At 37.1% G+C, this 17,162-nt stretch overlaps 1 protein-coding gene across 1 annotated transcript in view; it reads left to right on the top strand.

Moving 5' to 3' along the window:
* The window catches only part of Smp_090070 (WD-repeat protein, putative), a gene marked incomplete at its 3' end in the record, with an annotated part of 36,232 nt that overhangs the window by 6,120 nt on the left and 12,950 nt on the right, over positions 1 to 17,162 (top strand). Inside the window, exons 5-12 of the mRNA XM_018789898.1 lie at positions 1,607 to 1,893; positions 2,275 to 2,442; positions 3,250 to 3,297; positions 6,117 to 6,167; positions 9,048 to 9,118; positions 11,615 to 11,720; positions 13,838 to 14,086; positions 16,333 to 16,409. Of these exons, the coding sequence (XP_018646424.1) occupies positions 1,607 to 1,893; positions 2,275 to 2,442; positions 3,250 to 3,297; positions 6,117 to 6,167; positions 9,048 to 9,118; positions 11,615 to 11,720; positions 13,838 to 14,086; positions 16,333 to 16,409 (1,057 nt within the window). The remainder of the gene's footprint in view (positions 1 to 1,606; positions 1,894 to 2,274; positions 2,443 to 3,249; positions 3,298 to 6,116; positions 6,168 to 9,047; positions 9,119 to 11,614; positions 11,721 to 13,837; positions 14,087 to 16,332; positions 16,410 to 17,162) is intronic.

Here is a 17,162-nt window from a genome sequence, read left to right on the forward strand (position 1 = left end):
TTCCATGGTGGTCTAGCTTCAATTGACTCACGCTTTCAACTATGAAAATACTAAAATCTCCACAAAACCCCTTCTGATAATGAATTTATCTCTTAGTTTGTTATCTTATAACAGGTTTAGTCTAATTAGCTTAGAAAGATGGCCCAGTGATTGAAACATTTGACTTTCACCCAATTTGTAGTAGGTACGAGTATCACTTCACCTATTTCATTCTAGAAAGTCGGGTAGCATCACTAATCTTCACATTTTATGTGACCTGAAACTAAGTGTACAAATCTGTACCTGGTATATGACTTAATTTGTATATTAATCTAATAAGTCATAAATAAATAGAATCTCACACCATTTGTACTAGTTCACCTTACCACAATTCTCATTTGAAGTATTGAAAATGAAATTGACAAAATGAAGAGCAGAAAAGTAAAAACTGTTTTATTCCTGTCAAACAGAATGGCTTAGTCGTCTGGTCACTCAACTTACAACTATTATGTCACAAATTTAAATCATTCTTTACCTGCCTCAATTCGTACAGTTGGGTACTCTTGAGTGCTGTTAGAGGTATGAGGGCAGTTATCACTTCCCGGTTACCCACACCGTGGAAGGGTTCTTCTAGAGGTACCTGAAAAGGAAATTGGGTTAGAAGTGGTCTTAATGACCTGAGAGCGTGACCGCAGTGCCCAAGGGACAACTGCTTGAGGTCGGTCACACACGACCTTATTGTGGGTAGTTTTTGTGTTAGCTCCGTACTTGTTGGGACCTCACCGCCGGAGACGGGAATCTGTGGGATAAGGTGAAGTGTGCATTTTTAGGGTAGACCTTTTCTAACCCCACCCCTCCTTGTAGGAAGACAGCATCGCTGTTATGCTGGTTGTCTGAAGGAAACACCTTACTGCCGTCACACCTCTGTACAGTCAACAGTACGACTTCGCCTTCGGACTTTGGGTTTGCTGCTTTTAGTCTTACCACTCTTCAACCGACCTGCCTGGCATGGTAGGACCTTGAGGAACGATTGTTCCAACCAGTATAGCTCGATCGGTTCATCACGATAGGCAAGCCCGACCACCACGTCAAGGTAGCAGCAACGGTCGGGATAGTTGGGTACTAATATTGTGGTATGCTACTGATGTCGACAGATATAAGTAGTATGTATCAGCAATCGAAAGTGAAATACCTGGAGGCAGAAGGCTAAGAATATCAAAGAAAGAACGAGAACAAAGAATGATTGATGTGGAAAAAAGAGAACAATGAAGTGTGAAGTGATTGACTGATATTTGCAAAAGGATCAGTCAAGTTTGCAACAATTGAAGTATTTACTGTGTGGTTCTCACATTTTACTAAGATATTCTGTAATTTTGTGTTCATATACATTCGATTGTCTCTACTTATGTTCTCGTTCATTACAATATTACTAGTGTTATGAAATTTGTTAGTCCAATAACATATTATCCTGTATACGCTAACGATTAATAGACCACCTACAATTCTGACTTGTTTCCAATCTACCAAGAAGACTAGCCATCTATCTCTCATGATTCAAACTTAACCCATGTGATTATATGGATAAAATAAGATATATATTAGAGTTTTTCTTTCTCTTATTCTGTAGATATTATTGACTTATCTTGGTCTCATGATGGAAGTCGTTTAGCTTCCACCAGTGTAGATAATTCTGTCATTGTTTGGTGTCGTCAAAAACTTCCTAATGGTTCAGGTTATACAAACAATTCTTTCTATTTGCAAGCAACTTTAACTGGTCATAAAGGTTTTGTTAAAGGTGTTACTTGGGATCCGGTTGGTCGTTATTTGGCTAGTCAAGGAGATGATTTAACTGTGAAAATATGGCGTACTGCAGACTGGCAGGAAGAAGCTAGCATCAGTAAACCATTTACAAAGGTAATGTAAATGATACGTTAAGCTACACTTATTAATGTCTGGCAATCGAATGCATGACTATGACCTCCTATTCGCTTCTTCGTTCTTCAGAGTTCTTCTAAAGTTGAGTTCCAGATAATAACGAGGACGTTCTAAGTGAGAATAGATGCTTTAATTCAAGGTTTGTTTATATACAGAAAACAAGGTCATTTACGGGTGATCTTAACATCCTGGAAGAGTGCTAAATTTGGTAACAAAATAGATAATTATTCAGTGTGCAGCATAACCCGTCGGTTTCCTAGAAGTTTATATTGGATGGGGATTAGGCTTAAGGCTTTTATAGCTGAATTCATGAGTCAATTGAAACTATTACCTCAATTTTTAAAATTACTACGTTTTTAGGCTAGTGGACAAAGCCAAGTTATGCGTTTATCATGGAGTTTGGATGGTTCAACACTTGCTTCACCACATGCTATAAATAATGGGTTTCCTACTGCCAAACTTATTGATCGAACGAATTGGTCACCAAGTTTAGATCTAGTTGGACATCGTAAACATGTCATTTGTGCAGTAAGTTAAATTATTGAATTTATTTGACTAATATCTTCAACAACTAATCACTTATATGGAGTATATTATTGTTGCTTTTTCATAACTTACCACGTTCCGATTAGAAAATGATAGCTATCCGATAGCTAATTCTGTCGTTATAGCTCCTAACTTAATTTGGTGATCGTCTATGTCTATTGTAACAGTTTTCCCGGTTCATACTGTCTGAAGTAGTAGTGAATTTAATATCCGATAGTAAAATTTTATTTTCAGTTGTACTGTACTGTTAGGTTCTCCAGACAGATAATCGACATTTAGTTATACTGTCTTCTCACAAGTTGATGAAGTTTGAAAGTTCTCTCTACAGACAATAATAATCCATCAGCCATGAATTTCTGGTATTGTAGTGAACAAGAACACGACTGGGGACAATCGAATGTATTTAAGGACAAATTACAGACTATCTCACTAAATTCTGATAACCATACATACAGCAAACAGTTAATTTGCAAAATAACTACCGATTGTCTCAATCTTCACTGTTCCTTCTGTAAATATCAGTTCATCTTCTCTAATTCCATTGTTCATGGATTTTCCTACCAATTGCGCTTCATTTCAGTTCTTTCCTTATCGGTCTTCTGCCAAAATACATTCTACAACTGACAATCGCCATATACTACTTATATGGATATAAGTAGACCACACTACATCATTAGTTTTAAGGTTTATAGAGCTTATAAATCTAAGAATACTCACAAAAACTTTGTGTATAATTGGTCTCAAACAATTGAGCTATATTTTTCCCTTTCAATAATTTTCTATTTTCAGCGTTACAATCCTAATGTTTTACGTAAACAAGATGGATCAGGGATTCCGGTATGTTAGTTTTATCTTTGTGAATTATTATTATCAATATACTTGGTTATAATTTTGACAATAATTGAGAAAAATTTCGCCCCCAAATACCCTGGTACGTCTGAGAGAGGGAGGAGTCCGCTCTCCCTCTCCAAATGATCTCATATGGCCACGCGAATATATAGTCTCTACCAGGGAAGTCCTACTCACTGCCTTCTCGTGGTGGTGGTGTTATTTACGAAATTGAGAGGACGAAAAGCGAATATCCGATGCTTTAACCGGGTTGGTGGACACGGAGAGTCCACCCAGGGGAGTTGGAAAACCCTGGTTACAAACCAATGGTGCACATGGGCTCCAGTATCCTAAGGGAACAAATGGCGTATGAATCAATCGTTGGTCACCGGCTTCCATGGGACTGCATCTCCTCACGATGCTCCACTGCCTTGTGGACCAGACATTTAGGTCAAAGACTCCGGGTGTGGCCCCCTAAGAAAACCACCTGTTTCGGTTTGGGCATCCGGGTAGTATCATAGCCCTCACACAAATCAAATGAGATTTGTGTGGCGCATATATATCTGGTGCCTTCTTTGTACCAATATTTAGATGTTCAAATAAATAAATGTATCTGGAGAAAAGTTTCTGTCTATTATGCTATTAAATAAATTACTTGCTTAAATAATTATTTGAAAAAAGGAGACAAATTCGTATACTACTAACAATTTTTGTTAAGCATATTGAATACTGAATATACTCTAGCCTGTCCTTTGTGGCCTGCTTGAATATCTGGGTTTCCTGTCCCTCACATTTAGTTACTTCAACAAGTCATCCGATTTTGTTTGTTTTAACACATCATTATGTCTGTTAATTGTATAACCTATTCAGGTGCGTTTATGAAACGTTTACGACCTTTCACTGTACAATTTAGAAAAGAGTCCAATCAGAGACATTGTGATTTCTGGCAATATGCATTGAAAAAGAATGAACATTATTCAGATGTCGATTTCTGAACTGTTAACATCAAATTAGCGATCACTCATTATTTATCGTCAGGATCAATCAAGAAATAAGAAACAGAAACTTGTTGAAATACTTTGTGCTGAGAATTCTTTATTGTACTAAAAATATAATATTGAATAAAGTCTGAATTGATACAGATTCGTATTAGGATCGTACATTGACCCTGATTGACTAATTTTTTGTAACATTGATTATACCCATCACTCTGGTCAATTAGAATTAAGGAAAGATTCATTTTAATGACTATCATTAAAATCATTTCGAGATGGTGGAGAAGATTTGTAGCTCAGGTGTATGATTTTAATGTTATTTTGTTCTTTGAGCTTCGGGTAGACGTTTGTGCAGGTGATATTGTTCAGAAAGCCGATGATAACTCCATGACCAAACCATCCAGCTCAGAGAACAAAAGTCCATCAAAATCTTTAAAATAATATTTTTTCCATTGTAGTGTACACAGTTGTCTTGATGTTATCATTTATTTTTATTTATTTAAACACATAAATTTTGGTACAAGGGGGCATCAGGTATATATGCACCACACAAATCTCATTTGATTTGTGTGAGGGCTGTGATACTGACCAGGTGCCAAAACTGAAGCAGATGGTTTTCTTAGGGGGCCACACCCGGAGCCTTTGACCTAAAGATCTGATCCACAAGGCAGTGGAGCATTGTGAGGAGATGCAGTCCCATGGTAGCAGGTGATCAACGATTGATTCATACTCCATTTATTCCCTCAGAATACTGGAGCCCATGTGCACCATTGGTTTGTAACCAGGGTTTTCCAACTCCCCTGGGTGAACTCTCCGTGTCCACCAACCCGGTTAAAGAATCGGATATTCGCTTTTCATCCTCTCAATTTTGTGAGCAACACCCGTGGCACGAGAAGGCAGTGAGTAGGACTTCCCTTATTTATTTATTTAAACACATACATATTGGTACAAAAGGGCACTAGATACATATGCGCCACACAAAATAATAAGAATGGGAGGAGAAGGGGGGAAGATGCATATATATTAAAGAAGAAAAAAAGAATGAAAAAGAGAAGAGTAATGGTGGGGGGAACTGAAATGTACAACCAGAAGAACTCCCTCAGATAAGAAAGTTATAACCACTCTTTATGAAGAAAGTGAAAAAAGGTTACAGTAGGCTCGCCACTGGCTTCTATTGTGAGCCATGTCTGATAACGTCTCTAGCTACTGTGTTGCACCATCTCTCGGACCCCAGCCAGGGAGTCGTGAAGGACCAACAGAAGCTAGCCTTTTCCAGCTTTCTTTCATACCACGACATCATGTCATACACTGACCACCTTTCCGCTTTTTCTAACCAGTCCCAGCGTCTGCAAATAATGCACAACGTGAAATCCTCTGGGACGACATTTGTAGAAATGAAACGATGACTTGTACTGACAATCCTATTTACGCGCTTACTATATGCCAGAACTTTCCTGGTATAGGCTATATACGCGTGGTCATGTGAGAGTAATTCGAGAGGGAGAGCGGACTCTTTCCACTCTCGGCCGTACGAGACTATTTGTTTATGGTAAAGAACACCCAACTTTGTAGTTAATTACATGTTTGCATATTAAGATTTATGTTATTATTAGTAGTATAAACAATTTTTTTACTTTACACCTATGATTTATAGTCCAAAAGCTTCATAATTAAACTATTCAACCTAACATCAACAAACAATATCGTTTGTTATGTTTACATTTATAGATCATATTCTATCATTTTCTTGTAACCATAGTTGTTTTTTATAAATTAATCGATATGGTTATTCATAAGGTTCTGAAAAAAACTGTCTTTTTTCTCGTTTTTTAGGGTGCTGTTTGTCTAGCTCTTGGTAGTAAAGATCGTTCTGTTTCTGTATGGGTAAGTAGTTGTAAACTGTGCAATATATTTTGTTGTATTAAGATATTTTATGGTCCAATTACTTAGTTGTTCGCTAGTTAGTCTTTCCTAGGTATAGCTGTTTTTTGTTATCAGATCTTAAGATTTCATGAAGAACGTGATTCTGGTGAGTATCTGATTTACAATATTTGCAAGATTTTCAAATGTAGTTATTGAGGTTTGTGGTGTACGTTCCATCTCATTTCCATTAAAGTTCAACCGAGTAACTGAATAATTTCTTGCTTATTGAAAGGTCTACTGTTTATTGGTTCGATTCGGTTTAAAACTGTACGTGGACACTGTTTAGGGCTTTCGAAGTTTATCGGCACAACTTTCTAATCCTCTTTAGTTTGCAAGAGATTTTCACGTGATCGCAGTCATTGGTTGGAATTACTTTTTAATTGAATAGGAACTACAAAAGTACCTAGTTAGTTATCCTTTAGTAATAATTTCAACATACTTGCGAGACTATAACTTATAGACGAACCAATCAGATTTAGGATAAGAAGTCCTGGATTTTGGCGCGAAATTCATTCGTATGGTTAAATAGCGTTTTGGCATTTTAGCTGGCGTCAGTTCGCAATGAAAAGCCCAGATCTAATTCGTAACCCAAACCATCAACTATAAATCATAATTCTAATTCCGTACACTAGTTTACAACTCTCATTTAGTCCTAGTTAGTAGGTGAACATTCTCAAGATCACCTTAGCATCACTCACATGTCCATAAATTATGGCCTCACCGGTACAATTCTAGGTTTTCATCCATCAGCTTTTATTTGAACACTAAGCTACAAATTTCCTTTGAACTACTTCAGCTTTTCAAATAGGAAAGGTTAAAACAGAAGTGATTTACAATCTGTCAATCTTTCGTTTTTTTCTAACCGAAACTTTTTAGGTGTTCATCAGTTTTCACTCATCGTTTTACCTAGGACTAAATATTATTTCCGCAAGTAAGGTCAGAGGGTTTCCAATTCTATGAGTTGCTATTGGAATTATTATTTGTTCCGACAAAGAAAAGTCATTCAATTAAGGTTGATGACAGTCTATACAATACGCAGATTATTTCGTCATGGTAGGGGATTCATCACTTGTATTGAAAACATTATAATTTCTGTTTAGTACGCATTACCTTCTTCAAATGTTAGTAGGTGTAAATTACCTGGTTGGGATTCGCGAGATGATAGCAATCGATGGTTAGAGACCGTGAATGACATGACTCAAAATCGTTTGCAATGGCGAAGGTGCATTCACTCTTTGTGTTCTACCAAATTCTAATCTTCTGAATTCTTCATCTCTCTATCTTTTTTCTCTTTCCAAATTTATTTCACTGTATTATACTCCTTCAATAACATCTTCAAACCCTAATCTTTCACATAATGCTTATACTCATATTACTTCTACCATTATGGGATTTGAATCGACAACTTCATCTCTGTGTTAATGTGTTATGGCAACTCGAACTGATATACGTACGTACGAAGTTCTATGTTGTGACTGACTGACTGACTGACCTTTAAATATCAGTTCCCTTCAACTGTATTTTAACAGATGTATGTGAAATCCTTTAAGGGAGATTGTCTATTAAGTTGTAATAAACAGTTTTAATTATTGCTCAATATTATGAATAGAAAAGGTAATGCGTTCTTGTTTATTCTAGTTGTTTGTCGGCAAGTCATGGACTGATCAGATTGTTGCTATTAAATAGAGTGAAGTTGATTTTTAAACTAGATGAGTTCTGTTGCTATGGTTACTAGAACTAGATAAATGTGTTTTAAAAGTTTTGTTTTAAGAATCATCCAATCTAAATTTAGTTCCCATTTTGAACTGGGAAATCTGGAATGATGCACGATGTCTGATTCAGATGCATATGTTTCCGGTGTGCTTGGCTGACCAACTGCACAAGTATGAAGAGTGTAAAATGACTAGGAAGGTTTAATTGCCAAACTGAATAAATAGGTACAAAAATCATTGGTTTACACATTTTTCCGTCTGATCTAGACAAAGACATGTATATTGCAACCTAGACGTGGTGTATAGTCGATAGCGTCGATCGTTTGCGATTTCTATTCAATCTTGGGATTGCATGTGAACTCAATTACGTGACATTCCTAGGCTAGCTCAGCTTCTCAAAATCAATAAAAACCAGCCTTAGAGCACGAAACAGCTGTTTTATCCTGGTCTCAAACTCAGCAGGACTGCTCATCCATACTTAATTTTAAACCCTGAGTCAGTAATATTGAATGCAAAACCTCTCAAATGTGTGCACATCAGCTCAAATTGTCACACTATATCAGCGCAGCAAAATGAATTTGTCAAAGGAAATCCCAGAATATCTGAAGTAGTAATAGTATTAGTGTTAATAAAACAGATTAGGTATCGAAAATACAGTTGGAGCTGAAGATGCAGATAAGTGATGTAATACGATTTTTAGGGTGACTTAGGAACTGAAGAAGGACAGTAGGTAAACAGACCTGAGCCAATGATATCGATTTTAAGCCATGTCGTCCAGTCTCTAACTGTAGGTTACATTGGTCATGCGAACCTTCACCAGGTAATCTGCACCTACTGAGAAACTTCAGATCTTCACGCAACGATACAGAACCTAGTCTCACGATTGAAACTTAACAATCTTAATCTCAAACTTCAGTTGGTCAGCGACATAGCACTTCCTGAGTATCTTGAACATATATGACCCATGGCTCAGAAATCCTAAACTCTAATAGTGATGTTTTGTTCTACATTTACTAGATAGTTCTGCTCCTTTAGCCAGTTAAATCAAGATGACAACTTTTTATTTTAATTAATATCACTAATATGTTGTATGATTATTTAGTAAAAATACAATCTATTTCCCTTTCAGTCGACAGCGGGTCGTCGTGCACGAGTTGTTGTTCATGATCTGTTCACTAATTCTGTTTGTGATTTATCATGGTATGTTACTATTGTGATTTTCTTTTTTGTTCAAATAGCGTTTAAGTATTGGATACTATGAAAGTAAATTTACTGTGAGATGAAACCTCAACAATTGACTTACTGTTATTTAGAAAGAGTAATCGTTTCACTAAGTATGACTGCAATGCAAAATAATTTGTAAAGGTTATTACCTTAGAATGCTCTTGAGGAAACAGTTTAACTGTCAGTAAGTGAAGAAAGTCTATCTCATATATCTTCCTTGAAGTGACATTTAAGTGTTATTAGTTAACAGATAAGCTTCGAACAACCATAATTAATACATTCTTTGGAGCCTCGTTACTTATCACTTTCCCAAAGAAGAAAGTTAGGGAACCTCACACCAAAATACAGTACCAGTGTATGAAGTTATTGGTCATTGAACTGAACAATATTGGTATCCTTAAACTACCTAGTTGGGATCTTTTTGATTATTCTACGTAGTAGTTGAAGATGTTGAGTAACATGGCTTAAAATCGGCCACAATAGTGCAGACGCATTCAACTTTTAACTTCCCGTACATTCTGAATTTCAAAATTCCGCAAATCAGTTTATTCTTTTCGGATCATATTCTCTATGCCTAACATTTCCAATGCCGCTGATATCATTATTGTTGTGTTGAACAGCCGTCCGAGTCTCTTACTGAAATATGCAAGTTGAAGCAGCTCTGTGCGTATAGAAAGTTGGAGTGACTAGGAAGCTTTATTGGCTTACCGAATCGAGATAATATCGTAAAACTCATTCACTAGCGTAGATCTGTTTTATCACAAAATTAAGCCAGATTTTCAAATAATAGCATATGTTTGTTCCTTTTGGATACACTTATTAGTATCAATTATTGATTCAGCTTCTTAACTACTGTTTCTACTACGTTGGTGTGATAATATGTTGTGACAACTTGAACGAATGCAGAAATGTCTCAGATTCTACTTGGCTTGTGATTGACTAAAAAACTATTTTACACGACCCGAACCAAGTACATGATAATACTTCTAGTTTAACCATCTCTATGTGTACATATGAATGTAACAGCTCCTGAAGAGACAGTTGCACACCTAAAACGACCCGCCTAACTCCATTATGCATGTTCCACGATTGTATAAAATATCAAGCCCAATAAAAGTGCAGTATTCACTGCCATTTATAATGTCCCATAAAAGCTTTAGAGATTTAGTCAAAGATATATAGTCAAAGAAAAAAATGACACTGTTCAGCATCAAGATTTACACTACACAATAATAGATGTACAGTTTAGAGGGAAATAAAAAAGGCACATCTCTTAACAATAACGAATAAGATTAGAGAAAGATGCTGTGAGAATAACCAATGCAGCGAGAAAACATCTTGTTTTTCTCAATGTTAAATATTGTTTTATAGTGAACTATTTTTGAATTAATAGACTACTTACTGGTTCATTCGCTCGACTTTTGAGTTACATCTTATGCTGTGATACTTCCCAGGGTGCCCAGACCGAACCAGATGGTTTTCTTAGGCGACCATACCTGCAGCCTTCAACCTAAAGGTTTAATCCACAAGGCAGTGGAGCAAAGTGAGAAGATGCATGATATCTAATAATTCCACTTATTCAATCGGAAATCGGTTAAGCATATTTTCAACTCACTGATTAAAAGGTGAATTTTTAAATTTCTGTTTACTTTTGGGTGGCTTGATTAGCCGAGTAGTATTACTTGTCCTCACTCTAATGAGTTTAAATATAAATAACTTACAAAAATATATAAATATTCCGAAATAATAGATGGATAAAAGCGTTGTGATACTTCAGTTATCAGTCACTCACTCAACAACTGGGGAACCCTCATGACTCTTTGGGTAGGGAAGAGCTTTGGAAAGATAGTACAACTGGACACTAGAGAATATGTATATATATTGAGATTATGATACCACTAGTATGAGTAATCAACTTGACTTACACTACGTAGTCCAGACATATTTTATTGGTCTACAGTACTTTTTTCCCATCACTTTTGGGAGCTTTTATGCAAACCAAAAGCTCTGATGAGCTACTAATTAGTCCACCAGTGGAGAAACGTGGAAACTATCCTCAAGTATGCTTCATATGCATATATTCAAATACAGGTATCAAAGATATACATATTGGCATAGATGAGGGCATCTGCTAGTATGCTGTGCATGTAATTGTAGAAAACGCAGGCAAGTCCACACCTAAAACTATATGTAAGCATAGAGGTTTCTTCTCGTAAGTGTACGATATATGCAAGTATAGAATGCATAAGCGAGAGCCCCGCACACTTCAAAGTATACGCATAGGCATAGATTCGAACGCTCCAAGACCAGCAGTATTTTCACTGAATGAATATCGAGTATTCAAATCAGTATGTAAGTTATCATAGACGATGTATTCACTTCACTCTGTTAATCAAATGAAATTCTGAGAAAAATAAATCCATAGAATATTTAACTAAAACCGTTTATATTATTACTATTATTATTATGAAGGAGTTCTGATGGTCGTGAATTAATGGCTTGTTCACTGGATGGATCTGTTTGTTATATGGGTTTTACTCACAAAGAATTAGGAACTCCATGGTCACTGAAAGAAGTTGTAAGTTCTTTAATCGTAAAACGTATTATGTAATACTCTGTATACTAATCGTATTATACGAAAATGTATGATGCTGTGTGTTATGGCTTGTGTATCTGTGCATAGAATCGACTCCACCATTGTGAATGAATGAATTTCGTAAGATTTAACCGCTCACTATCTTATGGAATTAAAGATGTCATTTATATACAAAATATCCCATCACAATAGCATTGTAGAAAATGTACTCGTTCTCTTATAAACGATTTGACTCAGACTTTCATCAGAATTGTAACCTCTGATTTTTATGATTCTAGATCAAATATATGAACTGTGAAAGACTGACTTGTATACAATAGGTTAGTTTTCCATCAGGTTATAGATCTACTTGATTGCATCTTCAGCTTCCGCCAAATGTTAAATGATCATCACACTTAATACGGGCCAACATTTTTTTCTATCTCTTTGATATCAGGGGCTTTTTTCATTTGTTGGATAAGACTGTACTCTCAGATTTTCTTTTGAAGAAAGGTGTGTCTGAGAGGTTTACTTATGCTTTAACGGATCTTTACTTTTTCTAAATCAAAAAGAGGTATTGTAAGCAAAGATGGATAGTGGTAGCAGTGGAATCCAGGAAGCGCGTTTCGTCCTATTTGGTCGTCGTCAGCTGAAGTCTAAATTCACTCCATTGCACAGGCAAACGGCTATCAGAACTCAGTAGCTGAGTGAATAACGCGATGGCGTTTAAAGCGAAAGAAACTGGGTTGGAGTCCCAAAGTGAACATCAACTCTGAGATACAGGTACATGCAGCGGACGAGTCCCGAATAGGACGAAACGCTTGAGTGCTGTTAGAGATATGAGGGCAGTTATCACTTCCCGATCGCCCACACTGTGAAAGAGTTCTTCTAGAGGTACCTGAAGATGAAATAGGGTTAGAAGTGGTCTTAATTACCTGAGAGCGTGACCTCAGTGCCAAAGGGACAACTGCTTGAGGGTAGTTTTTGTGTTAGCTCCGTTCTTCAAAGGACCTTACCTCCGGAGACGGATATCCGTGGGATAAGGTGAGGTGTGCATTTTTAGGGTAGACCTTTTCTAACCCCACCTCTCCTTGTAGGAAGACAGCATCGCTGTTATGCTGGTTGTCTGAAGGAAACACCTTACTGCCGTCACACCTCTGTACAGTCAACAGTACGACTTCGCCTTCGGACCTTGGGTTTGCTGCTTTTAGTCTTACCGCTCTTCAACCTACCTGTCTGGCATGGTAGGACCTTGAGGAACGATTGTTCCAGCCAATATAGCTCGATCGGTTCATCACGATAGGCAAGCCCGACCACCACGTCAAGGTAGCAGCAACGGTCGGGACGAAACGCGCGTCAAACTGGATTCCACTACTAGCCACTATCCATCATTGCTTATAATGCTTGTGAATTTAGGTTATATCGAGGCAATACGCACAGTATGCACATATGCCAATTAGGGACTGACCAGTTGCAGTCCTAAACATCAATGAGAAGATTCAAACAAGTAATTCTAAGTGAATTCAAAAAGCGGTTTATTCAAAATATTCAAAACAAAATGTCATTTATCTCGCATCCGCTCCTACTATAGGCTATGAAAATAAAGTCTTTAATTGTGATATCATTGATGTTGTAAAACAATCGGTCATTCATATTGTACATAGATGTTATTGTCATAATTGAAATCATGAGTCAATTGAAGGTAGATCACCATGGAAAACCTGGAAGCACTGGACGGCCGTTTCGTCCTATTCTGGGACTCCCCAGCAGTGCGCACCCACGATCCCGCCCCACGAGATTCGAACCCAGGACCTATCGCGCCGTCCAGTGCTTCCAGGTTTTCCATGGTGGTCTAGCTTCAATTGATTCATGATTTCAACTATGAAAATACTGAAATCTCCACAAAACCCCTTCTGGTTATTGTCAAATTTATAAGGTTTGTTTGTACACGACTTAGTATCATGATGAACTATAATTAGCCTTGTAACTGTTGGTAACTGTTGAATAGACCGAAGTTCTTGAGGGGAACATACTATTTTTCCGTCACTGTTATTTTCATATTCGTTTCAAAATTTCTACTCCGAAAAAGTCAAGCTTCCATATCAATTCTCTTTTTTTAGATTCAATTACATTACAAAATTTATGGACAAAGTTTATTAGATAAATTTCGTCCAATTACATCAAATGGTCTATCTATGGAATTAGATCCTTCTGATGAGAATAAAGATAATTCAAGTATACTGAATCAAAGTGATATCTTGCTAGAAACTCCTGAAGCTTTGGCTTTACAAAAAACTCAAGCTGAATTACGTACAAAATTAAAACATTCACCGACAAGAGATAAACAAGCGAAATGTCTTCCAAAAGGTGTAAGTACTTTGATTCTTTCTTTTTCGTAATATGAAGTATCTAACTTTTATGTTTTATTTATTTATTTGATTTCAACACATAAATATTGGTACAAATAAGCACCAGATACATATGCGCCACACAAATCTCATTCGATTTGTGTGAGGGCTGTGATACTGCCCGGATGCTCAAACCGAAACAGGTGGTTTTCTTAGGCGACCACATCAGGAGCCTTTGGTCTAAAGTTCTGATCCACAAGGTAGTGGAGCAACGTTAGGAGATGCAATCCCATGGTAGTCGGTGACCAACAATTGGTTCGTACGCCATTTGTTCCCTCAGGATCCTGCAGCCCATGTGCACCATTGGTTTGGAATCAGGGTTTGCCAACTTCTCTAGGTGGACGCGCCGTGTCCACCAACCCGGTTGAAGTGCCGGACATTCGGTTTTCATCCTCTCACTTTCGTAAACAACACCTGTGGCACGAGAAGGCAGTGAGTAGGACTTCCGTGCCAGAGGCTATATACGCGTGGCCATGTGAGATCATTTGGAGAGGGAAAGTGGACTCTCTCCACTCTCGGCCGTACCAAGACATTTGGGGGGCAGTACTTTTATGACCAAAGTTGTTTTTTCTTTGTAAAATGTTTAAATGACTAAATAGTTGGAAGCTTTGGAAATGGTTATCTAAATTGTGATAGAGTGCGATGATTTGATTCTTTGGCGGTTAGGTAAAAACTCGGCTGATAGTGCACATTTATTTGCTAAAGGAAAGAGAATGATTACTTCTTGATAACTAAGTTTATACTCTGATTATTATGACTTACCTAATACTGTCGATGAAGATCAGTTGTCTAATTAGCATAATGATGGAGAGCAGGTTTTAGTAGTAAAGTTTAGGGATTATATTTATGAACTGTGGACAAAATAATATCTTATATGTTTAAGTCGTCCTTGGCTCAGTGGTCTATCGGTTAAGTGCTCTGACGCGAGACTGGTAGGTCCTGGGTTTGAATCTCGCGAGTGCGGGATCGTGGATGAGCACTGTTGAGGAGTCCCATAATAGGACGAAACGGCCGTCCAGTGCTTCCAGGTTTTTTCAAGTCGTCCTTAGCTGTGCAGTCAAATATATTACTAATGAATTCTGTAGTGTTTATCACAAACTAACTATTTAAGACTAGAAAGTACTTTACAACGAATTGACTAAAATTAGAAATGTAAACCATTGGATACTGTCTCAATCGTTTGAAGGATAAGCTCTCTCTACGAAGTCTGGTAATCTTGGCTTCTATTCCTTGCAAGGATGCACACATCTAAGGAATTCCGTACTGTCTCAAAACAGCTATTCAGTTCTTCCTGGTGTCTGAGTGTTTGATCTTCGGGTAGTATATAAAGAAATGACAAAACGATGCACTAAAGTACATCACATTTTTCATGATCTCAAAATCTGCCATGCAACAATCTATCAGTATGATTAAGAGCAATTCATCCCATCCATCTTAAGAAGTCAATTCTTTTACAATAATTTACCTTCATGTGTTCAAATTAGTTCAGTATTTTGATAGTTGTTTACTTGGGGACTTGTTGAAATTCGTGAAATTGAGAGTTGTTTTTTCATCATAAACTGATATACTCTGGGAAATTGATAAGGAGAAAGTTTGGAACTCCTCACCAATGTACAACTACATCTCTACCTACGCAACTAAATCTAACATATTCATGTCTCTCATCAAAATCATGGACCGATCTAAGTTCCGCCACTACCGAAAATTTGGAAGCACCGGAGAGCCGTTACGTCCTAGTGTTGGACTCCTAAACACTGCTCATCCACCATACTGTATGAGGAGGTGGAACCTAGGACGTTTGGTCTCGCGCACGAACTCTTGAACTCTAGACTACTGAATTGCCATCCGTGTCTAACCTCAGTCAGTAGTGATCTCATAATGTCGTGGATTGACTGAGATCGGACATAAACACAGTTGGATGGGGATGTAGTGTTCTAGAGGTTAAGTGTTCACATGCAAGGCCGATCGTCGTAGGTTCGATCTCCTCATAAGGTATCGTGGATAAGCACTGTTTAGGAATCCTACACTAGAACGTAATGGCCGTCCGATGCTTCTAGGTTTTCAGTAGTGGCCTAACTTAGATCAGTTCATAATACCACTGGAATTCATTTTAAAAAGAAAACTAAAATAGATTTTTTCGAATGTCTTTTTTATTGCTCACTTTGCACTGTTGTTGTCATTATCATTTGTGTTTGCTCTCATTATAGCCATCCAAACAGATTGAAACTGTAAGTAAAGACGGACGACGAAGAATAACTCCTAAATTTCTAGGTCATTTGGACAGGTATGTTTTTTATACTTTTTATTATTGTGGTTACTATATTGGGGTGTACATCTAAAAAATGATAAGCTTCTTATTAGAATCTATCTTTTTCAAAGTGAACTCACTTCATTTATCATGACAATGTATGTCTCAGTGAAATCGCAATCTCCCTGACCGATAGACCACTGACCCGGCATCCAACTGTGTTAATGTTTAACTAACTGAAAATTACTTAAATGATAGTGTCCAAATTGTAGTTCACTTAAACTATGTTGGTAACCAGAACTAAGCAAATAACATATTCATTATTCAATCCTGCTTAATAAGACATTCACATATTCATACATTAATGAATCTAATCATGTAAATAAATACTATGGTTCCAAGGTTGTCTTGTGAGTAGATTGAGGAAAACACTGTCAACCGGTCATGTGATCACAACTCATGCTTGTAAAACCAAATAAGCAAGAGTTAAGTGTGAGTGACCTAGAGTCTGTTGACCTATAAGACAGAATAAAACTAGGATTAACCTTTTTTCGTAGAAAGTTTTTTGTTTTACCCATCTACAATTATCTGATAGTATATTCAAGGTTGTATGATATAATGTCTAATTTTTCCCTAATCCGTGACAACTGACCGGACAGTATATGTTGGGAAAGAAACTAATTGATTTTCGATGTGTACCTTTCAACTTTAAAGGTCAACAATGCTAATACAATGTTTTGTGTGAGCAGTTTAATTCATTTGTTTCAGTTGTTTAATAAGTGGAAATCA

This window comes from Schistosoma mansoni, assembly GCF_000237925.1.
Source record: "Schistosoma mansoni, WGS project CABG00000000 data, supercontig 0132, strain Puerto Rico, whole genome shotgun sequence".
NCBI classification, from domain to species: domain Eukaryota; kingdom Metazoa; phylum Platyhelminthes; class Trematoda; order Strigeidida; family Schistosomatidae; genus Schistosoma; species Schistosoma mansoni.